The sequence below is a fragment of the Lepisma saccharinum genome, chromosome 4 (assembly GCF_977018435.1).
Source record: "Lepisma saccharinum chromosome 4, izLepSacc3.1, whole genome shotgun sequence".
In the NCBI taxonomy this organism is placed as follows: Eukaryota; Metazoa; Arthropoda; class Insecta; order Zygentoma; family Lepismatidae; genus Lepisma; species Lepisma saccharinum.
Window position 1 is genome coordinate 13,625,997 of NC_139232.1, and position 20,637 is coordinate 13,646,633.

A 20,637-nucleotide genomic window follows, 5' to 3' on the forward strand; every position below is an offset into this window, starting at 1 on the left:
AAATAAAGGTCAGTTCAAATAGGATGATTTACTTTTGCGCTACCCTTTATATGGAATGTATGGGACGTTTACAGCATTCAATAATTAATAAAGACATTGTACTCTTTGCACTATGAAATGAATTTCTATCACAAAAATACAATTATTTACTTCAGGATTGCAATTTATTACAAAAATAAATTAGATAAATTTAAATATTCAGTCGGTTTTTCATTTTAATATCAACTTTATAAAATACAAATCCAAGCGTCTGAAACAGGACTTCCATGGTGCCCGACGATCTGAATTAGGCTCTCCATTTCATTTTCTTTACTTGTTATTGACTCATTAAAGTTGCAGCTAAGAGCCACTAAACGTTCAACAGTATCGTGATAACGATTGCTTTGACATCTTAGAATTTGTGCAAGTCACTCCAGCCCTTCGATTTATTTTGGAACCTGAAATCAACACTAGCTGGAAGCAAACATAAGATGCAAAGGGAGACTGAATTAATCAAATTAAACAGACCCTTTATTTTTAAGGTTAGGGAGTGTTATTAGTTTCACTGGCATACGCAGGATTTTTTTGCGGCAGGGGCTGGAATAGTAAAGGTGGATGCCCTTATCTGTGATAATATATAGCTGCTTTCTAGGGGGACGGCATACAGAAAAATATATTTCATATGTTTAGAACTTTCTACTCTCAAAAATGGCAATTGGGTAAGGCGATTTTGCATTTACCACTCTGGTTTTTCCCTACTCTTTCACTGCTTTTGTGTGAAAAGTTTCGTTTTCTAAAATTTCGAAAGGCCCCCTTCAGCCCCCCCTCTGCGAACCCCAGTGATCAGTTTTATGCATCTTGAACTCCAGTTTTCATCACAAGTTTTAAGACAAGTAAGAGAAGTTATCATTTCTTGCTTTTCCTTGGAAGATACCTTCTCTCTAACCAGCTCAGCTCCAAGATACTGCAAATGGGCCTCCAACTTGTTCCTTGCAGTTTGTGGATATGGTGCCTGCAAGCTAAATACAACGAATTTATTGCAGTGCATTGTTCCAACAGAATGCAGACATCTCCCATAGTTCCTGTCTTACAAGCTGTTGTATCGAAATTCATGCACACGATGTTATGAAGCACCTCCCAAATGAGCAGCTAGTTCCTGAGTGGTTTTCCTTGTATAGGGTCTACCAATTTGAACGTCAGATCTTTAAACTTAGATAGAATGAAAGCCACAAGCGATAATGACATACATTTTTATTTTATTTTGAAGAGCAAACAATCGCATTATGTTTTGAACAATATGTCTTTCAAATGTCCTCCTCTGCTTCGGTGGGTGGAATGGATTCTGAATGTCCAATTTTCCAGCACGTCTGCACACATATTGAGCGGTATAGCCTCAATGGTTCGTTCGATGTTCCGTTTCAGATCAGGAACTGTGCGTGGCTTGGTCTAATAGACCTTAAATTTGACATAACCCCATAGAAAATAATCCAGGGGGTTAGGTCACATGATCTTGGTGGTCAGTTCACATCACCCTTTCTGGACAGAACTCGTCTGGGGAACTTTTTCTGCAATAATTCCATTGTTTGGCGGGCTGTGTGGCAAGTTGCACCGTCCTGTTGGAAAAATACATTGTTGATGTCAAGATTTGCCAGTTTAGGCCACAAAAACTGCACCACCTTATTCCTGTATCGCTCCCCATTGACAGTCACGTGATTCTCATATTGGTCCTTAAAAAGATAAGGCCCGATCACGCCATTGGCCCAAAAACCATACCACACTGTCACTTTCTTAGGATGAAGGGGTACGTCCAGAATCACTTGCGGATTTTCATCTGGCCAAATCCTACAGTCTTGTTTGTTCTGTCGGTCGATTATGTTGACCATAAATTCCTCTCAATGCACGAAATGTCTGTCGAACTGAACACGAATTTTGATAATAAATTCGAATAATTTCTATGCGTTGTTGCATTGTGTATCTCTCCATGATAACTTGCCACAGACTACTGCACACAGATGTCACAGTTCCATCTCGTCATTCCAGTCAGTGTTGCCACAACACTCTTTCAAAGTTCTGACCTTCAAATTGGTAGAGTCTTTACTTCTCCTGTTCCAGATGGTATCTTTAAAGCACCTAGTATTTTGTCAACTTCATAATTTGCAACAGGTACGTACTGGAAGTCTACCCACAATTGCATTCAGATTCGATTGATTTGTTCCATCTTTCATCAACATACTACCCCAGTGCAAGACTAAGGGAAGCTTCTGGATGTTACTAACTTCCTCACGCCCACGTTTTGTCAATGATTTATTGATTGGCAGCTCGCTTGTGCTTCACTGTGGAACCTTATAGTGTTCCGAGTTCAAGATTCTGGCCATTAGCTGTGATACTAATAGCTGCTGTGAGTATCGTGAACTTTCTGTCCGAAAGGTTGATAGAATCTAAGATTGGAAGAAATTGAAATAAACATTTCACCTCCAGCTTCCCCTTCCCTACGTCACTTGTTCAATAAATGAACACATAAAGTTGAAACAACTAATTTAATTAAGTGGTAGATGAAGTTCATTAATACGATAGGTCACACTAAAAGTTTTTAGACACGCGCAAGTAAAACACTGGAGACCAAAAGTATGAATGCTATAATTTTTCAAAGTATTCTCCATGACAGTTGATACACTTGTTCATCCGCTCAAACCAAGTGTGAAAGCACTGGGACCACACATATGCAGGCACCTCTTGAATGCACTGAACGAAGATGGTGACTACCTCCTCGGGAGTAGGAAATGAAGAACCTCGTAATGTATCCTTGATTTTAGGGAACAGGAGAAATCACAAGGGGCGAGGTCGGAACTGTAAGGAGGATGAGTCATTTCTTCGATGTTGGAGGCTTTGAAGAATTCAATTGTTCGTACTGCTGTATGGCTGCGCGCATTGTCTTGATGCACAATAATGCGACTTCGTGGGCATTCTTCACGAACTTTCCGTACGATCTCCGGTAAACAAACCGTAGTGTACCATTCAGCATTAACGGTCCGACGTCCCTGTAGCGGCACTGTTGCAATATGGCCCGTCCGACTGAAGAAAGTGGCAACCATTTGTTTGCCAACACTTCGTCCCTTCCTGACTTTTGTTGGTGGGTCTTCATCCGGGAAGATCCACTGCGTCGACTGTCGTTTGCTCTCGGGTTCATAACAGTACACCCAAGTTTCGTCACCTGTTACGATGTCAAACACTACATTTGATTGTCCTTGGTTAAATTTGTCCAGCATTTTCATGCACCATGTGACCCGTGCCTGCTTTTGCTCCTGAGTAAGATGGTGTGGGATCCATCTGGCACAAAGCTTCCTGACACCAAGGCGGTCATGCAGGATCGTTTGAACCTGACTCATACCAATACCCAGTGTTGCACTAATAACTGCATATGTCACCCGGTTATCCTCCTCTATCATGAGACGCACTCTGTCGACGTTTTCTTGAGAAGTTGCTGTCACAGGACGACCATCACGTAATTCATCACTAAGTTTCTGACGTCCACGTCGAAATTCTAAAAACCAATTAAACACAGTAGCACGGCATGGGGCCTCCTCCTGAAATGCATTTCGGAGCCTTTCATAACATTGCTGCTGCGTTAAACCTGCTCGAAAATCGTAAAAAATCATTGCTCTGAAGTGCTCCCGTGTTAAATCCATTTTACTGTACACACACGACAATAATTGACTAATTTCTGGCACACAACAATTAACAACTATAAATTCTGCATCATTATCACACTTCACAGACTACTAACTTCAACATATCCTAGAGACAATGTATTGCTGCAATCAGTGTTGCCGCATCTAAAAACTTTTAGTGTCACCCACGTATATTTACTTCTACAGGACTTTCTAAATTTCTTCTTCACAATCAATCCCCTACGTTTGCTTTCCATGAAGCCTTGACTCATTGATGTAATGATGCAATACCGCTGTTGCAGGACTTCTTATCTAGTGTTGTTTTCTTTGTACACTTATTTCATCTTATTAGTAAATTGAATAAACCTATTTGAACGCTAAGAAGTAATGCAACATAACCTATTTGCTTTAAGTTGTATAACAACATGATATAAATAGATGCGAAACTGATACTCCATATAGCCGTATAGCCAGTATGGAACATTTTTGAGGGCTTTGAGTGACCTCTAAATATTTTTCTATTGCCCCAAAATTTTGCACAGAGTATATTGGGACCTATTGGAACAAAATCATCAACTGTGCGTTGAAATCGTAGATTTTTTTGCCTATGTTATGATGGACCACCCTAATACACACCAATATTGATCAATATTTTGAACAAATTTTAATTATTGCAATTTTCAAGTTTCAGTATCATTGGGAATCGATAAGAGTATCAGCATCGATATCGGCATCGGTTCAAAGTGGTATTGGCTCAGCCATAGAAAAAATATCATCATCATTATTTTTAACAATATCTAGAAGAAAACCTTAAAATAATACGCTAGAACGTAGCGCACTCGAGGTGGAATGACTGACATCTTCCAGTATTTCAGAGCCTAATAAGAATCGATGTCAACCTAAAACACACACATGGAAGGAAACCACTCTATGCAATTACAATTCTAAATCATAATTCCGTATATTATGTAAGACTCAAATGCAGCACATATGAAAGTATGCAATATCTACAGACAGAAACGTAAAATGGATACACATGCTGACAGACCTGCCTAAGCAATTACAATATCGTATCACAGTGCAACAAGTACGTGTCATCATTGTTCATTTACCGAAAATTATAATCATATTCTGCGAAAATGCAGTTATAATATTCAATGGAACATCATTTCAATGTGAAAATAATCGTAGAAACATAAAATGTCAGTCTAGGTAGTTTCAGCTTATAATCATCTATTTCATTTTCACGTATCTCGGTAAGATAGACATAACTGCATTTTAACATGGAGATGATGACTATGTTCCACATATTTATTCAATTTCACTTCGTCTTTTACTTCACGATCCATATTTGGGGGCCCACTACGAGAAATTACGGAAATACGTGTACTAATAGGGTTCGAGTGTATTTCGCTCGTTCGGTCGTTTTTGCTCGAGCGGAAGAACTATCAATTCTGCGTGCCATTTAGAGTTGCGAATATTTTCCGCTCGAACGAAAAACTCTCATTCCAGCACTCTATCTGATAATGAATCATTCACTTCGTCATTCAATGTTCTTCAGTTGTCGACTCACCACTGAATGTTCCAGGTACGACTTCAGGCATGAGTATGGGTATATTCACTTTTTAAATTTCGTGCAATCATCATTCTCCTTCATCGTAGCGATTATCGTAAAGAAGCAGAAAAATTTCGCCTCTGTTCCTACTGTATTTCTATTTCTGACTCATATTTTTGGTTTCTGTACTAACTTGTATATAGCTTTCCAGTTCTACAACAACTTTAGTTCATTCCAGAGCACTATTTTTTAAAATTAACATTTGTTAAGATTTATTTATGGATTTTTGAAAAAAATATACTTCCTCAATTTCATCTTCTTGTTCAAGTCTTCAATTTCAGAATGACGAAAGCAGGAACCTTGGAATGGTCCCATGAATCTCTTAAACTAAATTCATACATATTGCTCTTTTTTCAACAAACTAACAAATATGCTTAAAATATAATTAATTTTGTCGATAATAATCTTGTGGCACAAAAGCCAGCTGTGTAGTGACAGAACTTTTGAAAATTCGACTACAGCTGGATTGGGCACACTTTTCCAGTTTTATCAGTGGTATCTGATAAGCCGTTGACAAGCTGTCACAATCTACAGGATTGCGCACAAAATAAAGGAGGCAATGTTGTCAGATGTAAAATGTTCTCAAGCTGTTCTCACTTCTGTTGTGTTTGTTTATGTGTGTGTGTGGACTTACACGTGTTTTTGCTGGAAGGGTAGCATTAGATAGGCATAGAGGATGAACCTGATTGGTGGACTAGAATGTAATGGTTGGTGTATCTCCGTATTTTTATCGAAGGATCGAAGAGCTTCGATCGACAGAAGTGTTTGTTGTGCAGTCATTACCCTAACCTAACCTAACCTAACGTTTGAGTTTGAGTAAATTGGTATGAAAATTGTATCTTGAAAACATCAATAGTGACTTACTGTATTATGTAAATTGGTATGAAAATTGTATCTTGACTTGCTACATTTACTGGTCAAATTATATTTTTTTTATTTATTCCTTAAGAGATTTACTATTTTATTTCTAATTTCTCTCTCTCTTCTTGTCTAAAGAAAGAAACAGTTTTGGGCACAGACTTTAAAGCTATCAAAGTGGCAACGTTTGATAAAAATCTGTGCGTAAAACAGGTCAGTGAGATTTGTGCGCAATTCTGGATCTAAAGTGTGCGCAATTCGGGTGCGGCGGAAAATTCATGGAAGGGCAATCATCTTTGGATTTCTTTTGACGAAAATATGAAAGTTGTGTTTTGTAAAGTATGCAAGGAAACTAGTTCTTCCATCAAAAAGAACCTTTGTTTAATTTCTTCTTACATTTCCAACTGGGAACAAGTTTTAAGCAAATTCATTTTCCATGAAACCTTCCAGCAAAAATACTCTCGCCTTCTGTTAGAAAAAGAGCATTAACGAGATTTTTTTTGTATATTTTGTGTTTGAGCCAAAGCGTTGAATTTTCAAAAGTTGGCGCCCCTGTAACAAAAACAAGTTCGAATTGTGCACATCCGCGTTTGCCTTTTCATAAAATATATAATATCAATATACAGGGTGATTCAAAAGTCCCTTAACACTTCCTATCAAGTATAAAGGAGTTATATAAAATAAAAAAAAAGTTATGACTACATGAGCACGGGTTCCTCACACCTGGAAAATAAGACATGTGTTACAATCATGCAGTCATAACTTTTTCCTGATTAAAGATAAGTTGAAAAAAACCTTCTGCATTGCATTTCTCGTGAAATTCTAGCCTGATTTGATATATCACATCACCTCCTTCCCATTTAAAAAAATGAGTTGAATTCAATGTGGCGCCGACCGATATGACATCCGCTTGCAATATGGTTCCCCTTAGGCCTAACCTGTTTCTATCGACCATTTGTACCCAGCCTAACTCCTTTATATTTTATAGAGGGTGTTAAGGGACAGATATGAGAAACAGTGGTACTTACCAAATCGATAGTAACAATGAGGTCGTGCTGTTGATGCTTCTTCTTGTTGTTCTTCTTCCCTCCCTTGACGGCGGCTGCTTTGGGCTGGGTCTTCACCTGCCCCTTTTGTGCCGTCGGCTTCTGCGATGGCTTCTGGGCAGTCTTTGTCTGCCCACCTTTCTGGCCGGCCGGGGTTGCCTTCTGCCCCGATTGGCCCTTCTGGTTCACGTGACCTCCACCGTCGGCCGGCTTGTTTCGGGCCTGCAAGGAACACAACAATTGCAATTACAATACGGTTCATCAAGTACACATAAGCTACTTTATATACAAGGAATTTGAAATGTTAAACAAGTGCTACAAATATTCAAAATATGTCCTGGAAACTAAAAAGTTGCCAACATGTCATGATATCTTACATATTACTTGCAGGAAGAAATCGGATTTTATATAATATTATTAAATTAATTAATTAATTTTATATTTTTTGCACATTTATATACTAGAATCTGTAGTTTTTTGTGTGTTTTTTAAGACTCCTTTTTCAATTTCTCATACAATGTATTTCTCCTAATGTGTTTTGATAATACGAATGGTGGGTAACAAATCATTAATTAGGAGATTAGTTAAAAACTACAATAGAATTAGTCAACATAAAAGGAAAGCTTAAATATATTACTTTACATTAGTTTATTTGTGCTTATGCTTGTACAGTCACAGACGGTTCTGGTCTGTATTGATACAATTGACTTTGAAATGGATTATTACAATCCAGAAGTGTCCGTGATTCTACTTTATTATTCAAGGTTAATACGAGGGCCGTACCAAAAGTAATGCAAAACTGGTCATAACCTTTTTATTAACTGATGTAGATCGTTAAAATTGCACATGTAGTTGGAGTGACTCTTCCCCTATACAAACCACCTACTCAACATAGTCTCTATTTAAAGCGATGCATTTGCTCCATCGTTGAACCCAACTCTAGAATCATCTTTGAAAAAGTCCGGTGTTCACTGTCCGACATCCACAGAAGGCTACAGAATGTGTAGAGAGATGACCCCATTGACAAGTGCAATGTACACAGGTGGATGAAGAAGTTTACAGAAGGGGAAACCAGCATTGAAGACAAACCGCGCAGTGGTAGATCATCAACTGCGACCACTGGCACGAATCGTCAGCGAGTGGATGAGTTGATTGTGCGTCATTCTCCTTGATTTCCTAGAATGCGACCGTACCATCAACAGCGAGCGGTACATTGAGATACTCCATAAGCTTAGAGAAGCCATTAGGAGGAAGAGACCGCACAAGAATCTAAAAGCGATCCACATTCACCATGATAATGCGCGACCATACACCTCTTTGGCAACAAAATCAGGTGATATGAAAAATGAGCTGGTCCGTGGTCCCCCATCCACCTTACAGCCAGATCTGGCACCTTCAGACTTGTACTTGGTTGGTCCCATGAAGAACAGTCTTCGGGGACAACGATTTCATCACACTGCAACGTCCTACCTACACAAAATTACCACACTCTAAACACTTCAGTTAGGAGGACGGCAAAAGTCTACCCATAAATGCTAACTTCTTACCAGTCGTTGAACACAGATTCTAGATATCTCAGGGCTTGCTGAGTAAAACGTGAACAACAGCTATATATATATATATGTTTATTATAAACTTATCGTAAGAAAGTCTGTTAGCACACTAGTCTTTAACCTTTATCACTTAAGTGCATTTACATTTACCATACACGTGCATTCACCACTTCTGGATTGAAAAGGGGGGAAGGGACCATTCAATTTATTCCTCGCAGTGAGGCGCCAGGGGGAGTATAGGGACCTAACTTTATTTAGGGCGCTGTTCGCTGCTGACGTCACGGGCTCCCCTGTAAGAGAAAGTAGTATGTGCGCGGTACCCCCAACCACAGCTGGGAACTGGCCGTAGCCAGCCGGCACCTCCGACAAGCGGGCGCTGGGTAAAGGATTTAAGGATGCCGCGACACCCCCGGCGCTAGCTAGGAATCGGCAAGCCGACCGGTGTCTCCTGTACAAGGGCGGCAGGTTAAGGAGGAGGTCTAGGTGCTCCTAGACAAGCCGGGCAGGTAGAACCTGGCACCTAGACCGGGTAGTTAGGTTGCTGCTAGGCTCTTCTTCTTCTTCTTTCTTCCTCCTTCCTTCCTTCCTTCCTTCTGGGATGGCCGATTTTTCCCAGGATGTTTGCCAGTTGACATCCGGGAGCCAACTGAGCTCCGGTCTCGCTGCGCTGGGTTTTATAGTCGCGGTGGCGCATGGGTGGTGAAAATTTTAACTACAAGTACGCGTTGCTAACTCATTTTTTTTACATATTGCAAACTTCGTACTGAGAAATATCAAGGTTTTGACATTGAGAAATCACTAGTGGGATAATCACAAGATTCACGTGACAATATAAACTAAAACTGTGTGCATTCAGACAATACAATTAATAATGAGCCTCGCAGGACTCTGCTATTCTAAACAACACGTTGAACAGTGTAAATGCCAATAATTGATAACATTAAAAAGAATATAGCGACCACTCAGGGTCTAATAATGAGTGAAGCTAGTGAACGCAGAGGTGGAACCGTAAACGTTTTCAGAATACATTTAAACTAAAAGCGTACGCCTCGCAGGGACATTCCGCTTAACTCTTTCATCCGATTAAAAAGAATATAGCGACCACGCAACGTCTAATAATAATTAAATGGCGACCAAGCAAGGTCATTACAACACAGACGAGGTGAAAGTGGCTGTGAAGAAGTGGATATCGGACAGTGCACACCTGACTTTTTTCAAGAGGATTCTAGAGTTGGGTTCAACGATGGCGCAAATGCATCGCTTTAAATAGAGACTATGTTGAGTAGGTGGTTTGTATAGAGTGTAACGTCCTGCTCGGTCGAGGGAGAGGAAAGAGAGGACCAATAGCAGTAGTAAGCTAAGTGTTACAAGTCTACTCATAATGCTAAACTTTTTCTCCAGCGGTGGCATGAGACTCTATTTACACTCAGGGTTCGGGTGTATGTTGCACTTAGAGGGCTATGACGTAGTTGACCAGTTAAGTTCATTGACAACTCAAAATTAACTAAAACATATAAAGGTTTATTTCATCACAAACTTAAGCAAGAAAGGAACTTAGACCCTTTTACAGTAGTTTTATACATCCAACTTATAGTTTCAAAGATACAGATATATTCATATTTGGGCCTCTCTATATAGTTACGGCCTTTTATAGTTGAACTATAAAAACTTTTAACCCTTAAAGAGACCCATACAACTTTGTATATGATACCTAGTACTCTTGTTAGAAACCAATCACAAATGGTTTATAAAAAAAGCATCTAAAAGAGAAAGATTAGTGTAACCTTGGAAACAGCTTTTTGTTTACATGTAGGAGTAACAGGCCAAAAACTAAGAAATAGATTCTAAGAAGCGAATTTCCCAGCATCGAGGAGACGGGGTTTCGCTGTTACCATCCCCAACGTCGAGATGACGGGGTTTTATGAAAGAAAAAGGTCTGGTTACCTAAGTATCTCTCGCCCGAAAGCGGAGTGGGTTTCTCTCGCCCGAAAGCGGAGTGGGTCCTCTCACACTAAAGTGGAGTAAATTTCTCTCACCAGAAGGTGGAGTGGGATATCTTTTTCTCTCTCCTGTTAGGAGGAGTTTACCTCTTGCCCGTAGGCAGAGCCCTACTTCTCTCGTCCGCAGACGGAGTCAAACTGAGATGCTAGCCCCGCTCTCGCCTTTATATTGGGTCGGCGACACTAGCGTAAGCAAGTGGAAGAAATATAAACTATTAAAAGTATATTCTTACATTAAATATTAAGTAAGTTTACCAAATTAGAGGTGTAACCTGTTTTTAAATTGATACATTTCTAATTACATATTTTTATCAGAAAGGTCACAAAAATAGAGGTGCGACTCGTACAAATTGTGACGAGACGGGTTCGTTACAATAACCCCTCCCTTCGGGAAAAATCTTTAGATTTAAAATTTATCACCTCTATATAATATATTTTAATGATAAAGATTTTTTTTCAATACAAAATTCAATTAAGATTACAAACTAATATTAATAACAAGTTACATGAGAGATAAACACGACCAAGCCAATCTTTACAACAATGGAAGTACTAGGTTTAGAACTCAAAGAAGGTTACATTTTAATATAACTAATCCACTGGGTTTTAATCAACTTTTTAGGCTAAAAGTCCGTATCGTTTTAAAAATCTTATGAAGGGAAACCTTCGGGGCACTCGAATATGACACTTTCGCAGGACAGAGATTGTCTGCATATATGGCCTTGGGATGTCTCCCAAAATTATTTTCAACTGCTGAGCCAATAACAAATCGTCACCATTCCAATTTACTTCAGCCAAGAGTTCCGAGTCGTGAGCTTTCAGTGGAGCTTCCTGTGGATCTGGAAGAGCAGCGACTTCCCTCCGGGTAGACACCATGTGTTGATCCACCTGCAGATCGTCCTCGGTTCTGCCCTTCCTTGGAACATGCTCAGCATGTGTCAGGTCCCGCATCTCGGATTCCAACTTTCGTTTTTCCGCTTCTAAGCGTCGAACTCGTTCGATCCAGGGTCGAATCAGGGCACTAGATTGGTTACTCAAAACTTCAGATTTCTGTTCGTTGATTTCTTTTTCTTGCTCCAAGAGTACTGCTCCGGAGGATACTGTTTCAACGAGCATAGGTAACTTTCTCGGAACCACAATTGCTTTGGGCTTTCTTCCTTCAATCACAGGGCTAGATGAGCTAGGAGCTGATAAGTCCATACTAACTCGCACAGGTTGGCAGGCTCTAGGAACGACTTTGCTCAGATCCACTAATCCTGGTCGCGAAGGAGAATACGGCAAGGAACTTCTTAATATCTTCGGCAGCAATATTCTTCATCCATGTACACTTTAACTGGGTCATCAGGTTCATTCTCTTCTTAGGAACTTCTGGATCCTGTAAAGGGGGAGGTATTAACTTAACTTGCCGTGTGATGGGTCCTTTAGGTTTAGGCACAGGTTCACTTAACATCTTCACTTTAGTACTGTTCAACGTACTCTTTCATTCGTTTGACATCTGGGAACATCCTGCGGGGCTTATCCATCTTGTGGTAGAAAGCACGAAGTTCACACTACTCAGTCCCGATCTCAACTGAGCTCTGTCCAGTCTGGTTATCTATTTAATCAAGGTGAAGCACAGGCTACATGACACTAACACCACCTATTGACACCATTATATACTTAATATACATTTCAGGAAAACATCAATTTATTTTACTCTCCTATCACTCAGTGTTGCCCTGGCACATTTAAAGTTTGAACTTAATCACATTACAAAACTTCTTGTTATTATTGCTTATAAGCTTTTCCTTATTTTGGCAGGTTGAGCACAAGCTACTTTCAGCACAATTATATATGTATTTCATTTTTAATGGCTTTTAGTAAATTACTCAAGTCTCTACATTTAGGATATAATACCCCAGGGAGCTTCTTTGGCTTCCTGGCTTCTTCGGAGACCACGCTCTGGCACGCCCTTTTGGCCTTACTGCACTCGAAGGAAGAGGTACTTTAACCACTATATAAACTCAAGTCCTACATAAAGACATTCTTCCTTGTACCTTCGCTGTCCCACAAGCCTTTCTTCGGGATCTTCGTTCAATAACATTTACTTTTAGAAGTTCTGTTCTTGTTCTATAAGTTACTCTTTCTAAATGGAATTGGTAACACATATAGCAATAGTTCGTCTTCTGAAAATGGTCAACTTAATATTCATTTCCCGAATTAGTATCAAACATCTAGGTTCATGCTTGGATATCTTTCACGGTGTTTCCCTCTTGCTCTCTTCTTTGGTGTTAACACTGTTTTTTCACTATCGGGGTGAGCGTCAATTAACTTGAAAGTTGCTCGGCCATGTGACCAAATACCTCGGTTTCACCTTCGAGCCTTGACATTGTGGCGCGAAAAATCTTGCAACATTCCTGTTATTTATCTTTCGGGCTCCACGTTTGCATTATCGGGCCCCACGTTTGCATTATCGGGCCCCACGTTGGGCGCCAAATAACTTGTAACGTCCTGCTCGGTCGAGGGAGAGGAAAGAGAGGACCAATAGCAGTAGTAAGCTAAGTGTTACAAGTCTACTCATAATGCTAAACTTTTTCTCCAGCGGTGGCATGAGACTCTATTTACACTCAGGGTTCGGGTGTATGTTGCACTTAGAGGGCTATGACGTAGTTGACCAGTTAAGTTCATTGACAACTCAAAATTAACTAAAACATATAAAGGTTTATTTCATCACAAACTTAAGCAAGAAAGGAACTTAGACCCTTTTACAGTAGTTTTATACATCCAACTTATAGTTTCAAAGATACAGATATATTCATATTTGGGCCTCTCTATATAGTTACGGCCTTTTATAGTTGAACTATAAAAACTTTTAACCCTTAAAGAGACCCATACAACTTTGTATATGATACCTAGTACTCTTGTTAGAAACCAATCACAAATGGTTTATAAAAAAAGCATCTAAAAGAGAAAGATTAGTGTAACCTTGGAAACAGCTTTTTGTTTACATGTAGGAGTAACAGGCCAAAATCTAAGAAATAGATTCTAAGAAGCGAATTTCCCAGCATCGAGGAGACGGGGTTTCGCTGTTACCATCCCCAACGTCGAGATGACGGGGTTTTATGAAAGAAAAAGGTCTGGTTACCTAAATATCTCTCGCCCGAAAGCGGAGTGGGTCCTCTCACACTAAAGTGGAGTAAATTTCTCTCACCAGAAGGTGGAGTGGGATATCTTTTTCTCTCTCCTGTTAGGAGGAGTTTACCTCTTGCCCGTAGGCAGAGCCCTACTTCTCTCGTCCGCAGACGGAGTCAAACTGAGATGCTAGCCCCGCTCTCGCCTTTATATTGGGTCGGCGACACTAGCGTAAGCAAGTGGAAGAAATATAAACTATTAAAAGTATATTCTTACATTAAATATTAAGTAAGTTTACCAAATTAGAGGTGTAACCTGTTTTTAAATTGATACATTTCTAATTACATATTTTTATCAGAAAGGTCACAAAAATAGAGGTGCGACTCGTACAAATTGTGACGAGACGGGTTCGTTACAAGAGAAAGAGTCACTCCAACTACATGTGCAATTTAAACGATCTACATCAGTTAATAAAGAGGTTATGAACACTTTTGCATTACTTTCGGTACGACCCACGTTCTTTAATTCCACATTTTATGGGTAGATCATATAATTTATTAGATATTTTACTGCTTAACATTAATTAAAATTATAGACACTAATACAAGTTTGAGATTAATCCCCTTCATTGTTACTTACAGAAATATTTTATTACTCCAAACTAAATATAAAAAATACATTTTCTTGTTAACTGTGTTTACCATAAATTGTAACAACTAATGGTATATATAAGGTTATAAAACTGTAACTTCATCTAAAATATGAATGTAAATTTATGGATAAAATCTTCGCAACATTTTGGAAGATATTAAATCCTTAAGTTTCACAAACACACAGAGAAAACATAAATCGGATATCCAGCAGAAACTCACAAGAAAAAGATAAAAAAGAAAATTATGAATATAGTTTGACACATTTCTTAAAGATGAAACTATTACAGCAAATGGATTAAATCATTTTTTAAAAAATTATCGCAAGCTTAATATTACGCCTGCATATACTAAAGAACCTTTCTACTCTTACGGCGGCCGATCCTCATGCTGGCAAGGGAAGTGGAAAGCAGTGAAGCGACCAATCCAGCACTATAAGAAACGCAGCAGCCTGTAGAACGAGGTTCACGTAATACTTCCTCCCGCCGCGTCGTAACTCTCGGCTACACCGCTGTTGTCTGGTTGGTCTGCGGACTGATCTTCACTCCCCACTTCCCTTGCCAGCATGAGGACCTGCCGTCGTAACAGTAGAAAGGATCTATAGCTCATTTGAACAACTAAAATAATATTTTGAACGACTATTTGAACCTTTGTCAGCCACTCAGTCCTTACGGACACGAGATACAAACATAGCAGACATACTTTGCCACACACACACACACACACACAAAGGTGGAGACAAAGCGTTTGTTCACAGCAATTGGACGTTTACAAATTACCGCAGCCGCCAAGTCGAACTTCCTGAACAAGCAAAGTTTCAGTTAACAGACCGAGCCGTCGTCTGTGAAGCGTTGCTCCTAACTTCAAGTTAACAACGCACCTGCGGTCTTTGAGCCACATAACTCAGCAGAAGGCACGGGAGGCAGTGTCAATAAACAACAAAGCCAGGGGCAGACACTTTTAGAGAAAACAAGTCACAAGCAACAGCAGCAAAATGAATACCATAATTTACCCCTCCCCCTCTGTTGAAACATATATTACTTAAAACTATGTATTTCAGTGAAATATCAAAATAGATTATTTTGAAAGGATGTTGATGTAAAATATATTAGATCGGTAAATCCAATGTACAAGTAATGTATATAAAGCCGCAATAGCACCACTCACTCACTCACTGACATAAAATGTTCTCCATGAAGGAAGCCCCAGAGGCAGAAATTGTCCTACAAGATTGATAAAATTTAAAATTTTCACACTTAATCCCTCTTCAAGGAAAAAAAATTCTCTTTTCTTGACGTCCCTAGCCACGTCCATTTCCAGGGGCAAAGAAATCCTACATTGTTCCTCACAGATCAATAACACACAGATGAATCAATTCCTAGTAAGAATTGGTTGTTTGAATTCGAGTTTTAAGTCCACTTTATGCACAGTAAGGTTAATTCCTAGTAAGAAAACATGCTTCAAACAAGTGTGGCATCTGCATAGGAAAATCAATCCACATATAGATATTGGTACCCAATACGAAAAATTTACGCAGTAGCTGTTTTAATTAAATGTTTAGAGGTACAACAATTATTTCGAGTTTGCCATGTTTGTTGACCATAGAAATGGACGTTGCTAGGGAACTTTAAGAAAGGTAATTTTTACCCCGAAATACGGTATGTGAATTATGCTAGACTTTTTGTATTTCAAAATATGAGCGTCAGAATTTATTACAGAGACAAGGTAGGAATTTGCGTTGTAGGAAGGAAAACAATTTTTCAATTATGTCTACAAATGTGAAAATAACAAAAGAAGTAAATACGTATTGCTGTTCTAATCTAGTGTAGCTTTGAATTCAACATCCAACTAACTATTCTGAAACGAACAGAATTTACCCAGTTTATTATTAAGAAAATAAACAATAATATTTTGAATATTTGTACAAATATTAGACCTCTTAAACACATAACGTTACGTTCTAAACTTTTCAAATTAGTGAACGTACTCACTCGTTTCCCTTCCTCCAATAATACATGCCGATATTTTCATAGACATTGAGAGCATTGAGGAACCCAAAACGTTGTCGAAGGTCACATTTGCGTTATTTTACGTTTCGATTTTATCAGGTATTTTAAGTATGCTAATTTATGACGCAAATTACCTTAGAAGCATTAGAGCATGAAAAAGAAAGTAAACAATTATGCTTTAATTTCAGTGATACATTGCTTGTGAAATTAAGAAATATCCATTATGGTTATCACCAGATAAAATGTTTCCATACATAATTACAGTTATCACTTGAAGTAAGGATACTGTTTTCTGTCCATCTATCCACATGTATGGGCATATAGTAGGAGTACACGTCGATAATGTACAAATACATCTAGGTATAATTCCACCTAACCTACTGAAAAATCATTTAAAAATTCTTTTTTTTTCACAACGCCCATACGCCTTCGTGGCGTGGTGCAAAGCACAGGGGAGCACTTTACTTTTTTTTACTTAATTCAGGAGAAAGTAAAACCGAACCAAACCTAAATACGCGATACCGTGTAAGGTTAAACACGAATTCGAAGAAGAAAGAAAATTAGAAAATTTTAACAACAGAGGTTAATCCCGCCATCCAATTTAAGCAACGCTCCACGTGATCGGATGCAAAGAACAATGCTTTGTATTCCGCCTTCTTGTTCCGTCCCATCCCGGCGGAGTGTTACAAGTTGATACCCTGCATACGAAATGAAGCAGGTTGATCCCGGCTCCGTGGCCCATTAGCCTTACATGTAAGGTGTGCGACGGGACGCCGTCACGGCGCTTAAATAAGTGATGCCCGTCGCAGCTGCCGTGGAAAATCATTATTACCGAGATGGAATGTGGGCTTTGCTCAAGACGGTCGGGGCCATCAAACGAGAGAGACAAGCCTTCATGAAATATGGATTCCCCAGAGTTCTGACTCTTGACGCCAGTTTGTGGGGTTGTTAGTTTCGTCTTCCGAACCGTAATAAGTTGATGGTTGAGTACAGCCATCGTAATGAACCGTGCGGTAAGAATTTAGGAGTTAAGCATGGACGAGCTTAACTGGCTCAACCAGCCATTACCTATAAGGTAAGCAAACACATAAAGTTATATATATATTGCCGGCCCCGTGACGAAGTGGTTAGCACATCGCGCTACAACACCTGGGGTCCCAGGTTCGAATCCTGGCCTGGATGTTTGCGAGTGTATATTCATCAATTTCATCATATCATCACTCATCCCCATCTTCGCAAATTAGCCAAAAGTGGCACAAAAAAGCGAAGTAAAATAAAGCAAATGAAACATAAAGTTATAGCCTGGATAACAGAGCTCCACAAGCTCTCATTATTTGCCGTTGCAAAAATGGCGTTTTCAGCACCATGCTCTGTTAATGACATGAGCCTCGGAGTTACTTACACAATAACATTGACTATGGTAACCCATTCCGAGATTACTAACCACCTGAACCACTCACACATTTTGTTTTCAATATAATTCTTCGCGTAGTACGGTTCCATTGTTACTTTACATGTTGTGCGTTCTATATTGCGGTAAATGAAAGCCCAATAAAATAATTCCATAGAATTATGGGAGTCAGACAGAAAAATTGATATTACATTGGATTGGTAATCTGACGGAAGGAGGTTCGATTCTCATCAACAGAAAATTTCAATTGAACAGGAGAGATAAGGCAATTTCTCAAAACGCATTTTCATTGTAGAAAACACTAGACATTGAACGATTTCCTCTTAGGATTGTAGACTTCCTGGTGATTGATTAACACAGCGCGTACGCCACCAGAGGTCAGGGTTCGAATCCCAGCCTGGGAACGGGTATTCTTTGTGATTGGCCCTTCATAAATTTCATCATATCATCACTCATCTTTGCGATTAGTCAAGAGTGGCAGAAAAGCGAAATATAATGAACGAAAGAAACCAACTAATTCTCTTAAGTTTCCATTCATATCACAATATTCATGCAACAATTAGGAATACATACAATGATAATACAGTTATATCATTAACAATATTTTACTCTCTGCTCCAAGAGAGTTGCTAATTTCACAAAATTGTAAACACCATCAAGATACTAATAAATGTAGCACACGCAACTTCAAAATATGCATGATCTTCATATCAAACATTCCATTCCATAACAGTAACAGTTGGATTACATAGTTTCCTTACTCAAGCTGATTAAATATATAATGTGTGAGTGTAATTGGGGAAAAGTTTTCAAGATTAATGCTGGTGAGTGTAGATTGTGGGAAATTAACATAAGTGGAAATTGTATTGAATGCACACGTAGGGTGGATGCTTACGATGAAACATCAAAAGTCTCAAAGTGTATCCCACGTCTAAGATGGCTTCAGAGTAGTCTTGAAAGGTCTCGTTGTTCTGCGGAAAGTTTGTAAGTTGTTTTACTGTGATAGAAACTGGGCAACGTAACAAAATGTAAATAAAGGTTATTCCTTGAACACACAGTGCCATGAAATAACATATTGGATGTGAAATTCGTCTCCGTGGTTACTTCGAGGTATATGCGAGGATCGTTGGCGAAGCACGTTAAGGCAGTGTCCGAAATGTGCAAGACCATACTTGAAGCAAGCATACTCCGAGAATGGTCTTGCAGTGCTGTCTTCATGTCCTGGACTGGAAGTGAAAGTTTTTCGAATTGCACTTCGACTGCAGCGCCAAAAACGATCAGTAGATAAAACTGAGTACACGTTGTTTTCCCCGTGTTTTAAACACTTGTTTCTCACCATAGAAATCACATAGCATTTTCAAATGTTGTTACACATATTAGAAGAACTTTAACCCACAACTTGCTGGCCCATAACGTATATTTAACCAATGTTGCTGGCTTTCTACCTCTGTGATTTTAAACAAATGAACAACGAGTTCGGATATCACGTGACCTAGTCAGCAACGATCTGTGCTGCGAGCTGTGCACTTGTGTACTTCTGTACTTTCCGCATTCGAACTGTACTAGGTGACGTCACTTCCGCCAAGACCATACTTCAAGTCTGTACATTGTACCTTTGGACAGAACCTAAGTGTTCGACTTTCGGACTCACCCTGGTTCCTATCCCGGCCTGCATGCATACTCTTCGCGAGTGTTCCTTCATTAACTTCATTGAATCATCATTCATCGTCGTCGGCGCGAGTAGCCAAACGTGGCAGAGAAGCGACGTTGAAAAACAAGAATACAAATGATCGGATCGGATGGGTCCACGCCAGAGCTCCATCCACAACTCAGTGAATCGAACCCAGCCCTCGTATGTTGCAGTTAAAATCCATAATTACTGGACCACAACACACCGCCATAACACCCAAGGGGAGACGTATTGTTCTGATTCAGCCATGACAATGCATTTTTATAATATTATTCTCCTTATTAACATCATTTAAATGAATCTTATTTTACCCTAAAATGCTAGTTTTTTAAATATAATTTTGTTAGGTGCGTACATAGCACATGTACATGGATGTTTACGAGTACACGGAACAAATCGAAAGAGAAGAATTTAATTAGTTACATTTTCTGACCAAAATTGCAATTAGAGTATATTTACAGTCACAATAATTATCATGAAAATGATGCACTTTCTTTTCTCTCAGCCAATTAAACAGAGCATAAAGCACACAGGACTAGATAGAATACCACAAAACTCATTAGATTTTATGGGAACGTTTGTTCATACTATGCCGATGAGCAGCAATATTGGAGGATGGGATTTTCTACATTGTGGAATTGTGAATCACGACATAAATGCAATAATGAGAGGAAATACAAAATATTACAGATGTGGTAATCGTTGCTTTTCAAAGGAATTGCAAGATGGCCCTCTATATGGTGTTATTATTGAATATTTTTTTAAAGAAATATGACAAACATAAGCATATATTGAAAATGTTAAAAATTTAGAATATAAACGTTATCTATTAACAGGTATACGTGATATAATAATACATATGCTCATGAAAAATATTGTTTTGCCTCTCGTTTCACACATTAAATACATGCTGTGAAATTTTCAAATCTATAATTATTATATATAAAAACCTATTCTGATAATTGTTTTAATTAATGTATATGTTTATGTTTTACATGTGTTATGAATTTGCTTAAACTTGATTTTGTGTGTGTGTGTGTGTGTGTG

General features: G+C 38.9%; 1 protein-coding gene across 1 annotated transcript in view; it reads right to left on the minus strand.

Annotated features, from left to right (window-relative positions):
• Nucleotides 1–6,837: 6,837 nt before the first annotated feature.
• LOC145986851 (uncharacterized) overlaps nt 6,838–20,637 on the minus strand; it is a 286,801-nt gene continuing 273,001 nt past the window's right edge. Inside the window, exons 4-5 of the mRNA XM_083121324.1 lie at nt 7,149–7,388; nt 6,838–6,843 (exon numbers count right to left, since the gene is read on the minus strand). Of these exons, the coding sequence (XP_082977450.1) occupies nt 6,838–6,843; nt 7,149–7,388 (246 nt within the window). The remainder of the gene's footprint in view (nt 6,844–7,148; nt 7,389–20,637) is intronic.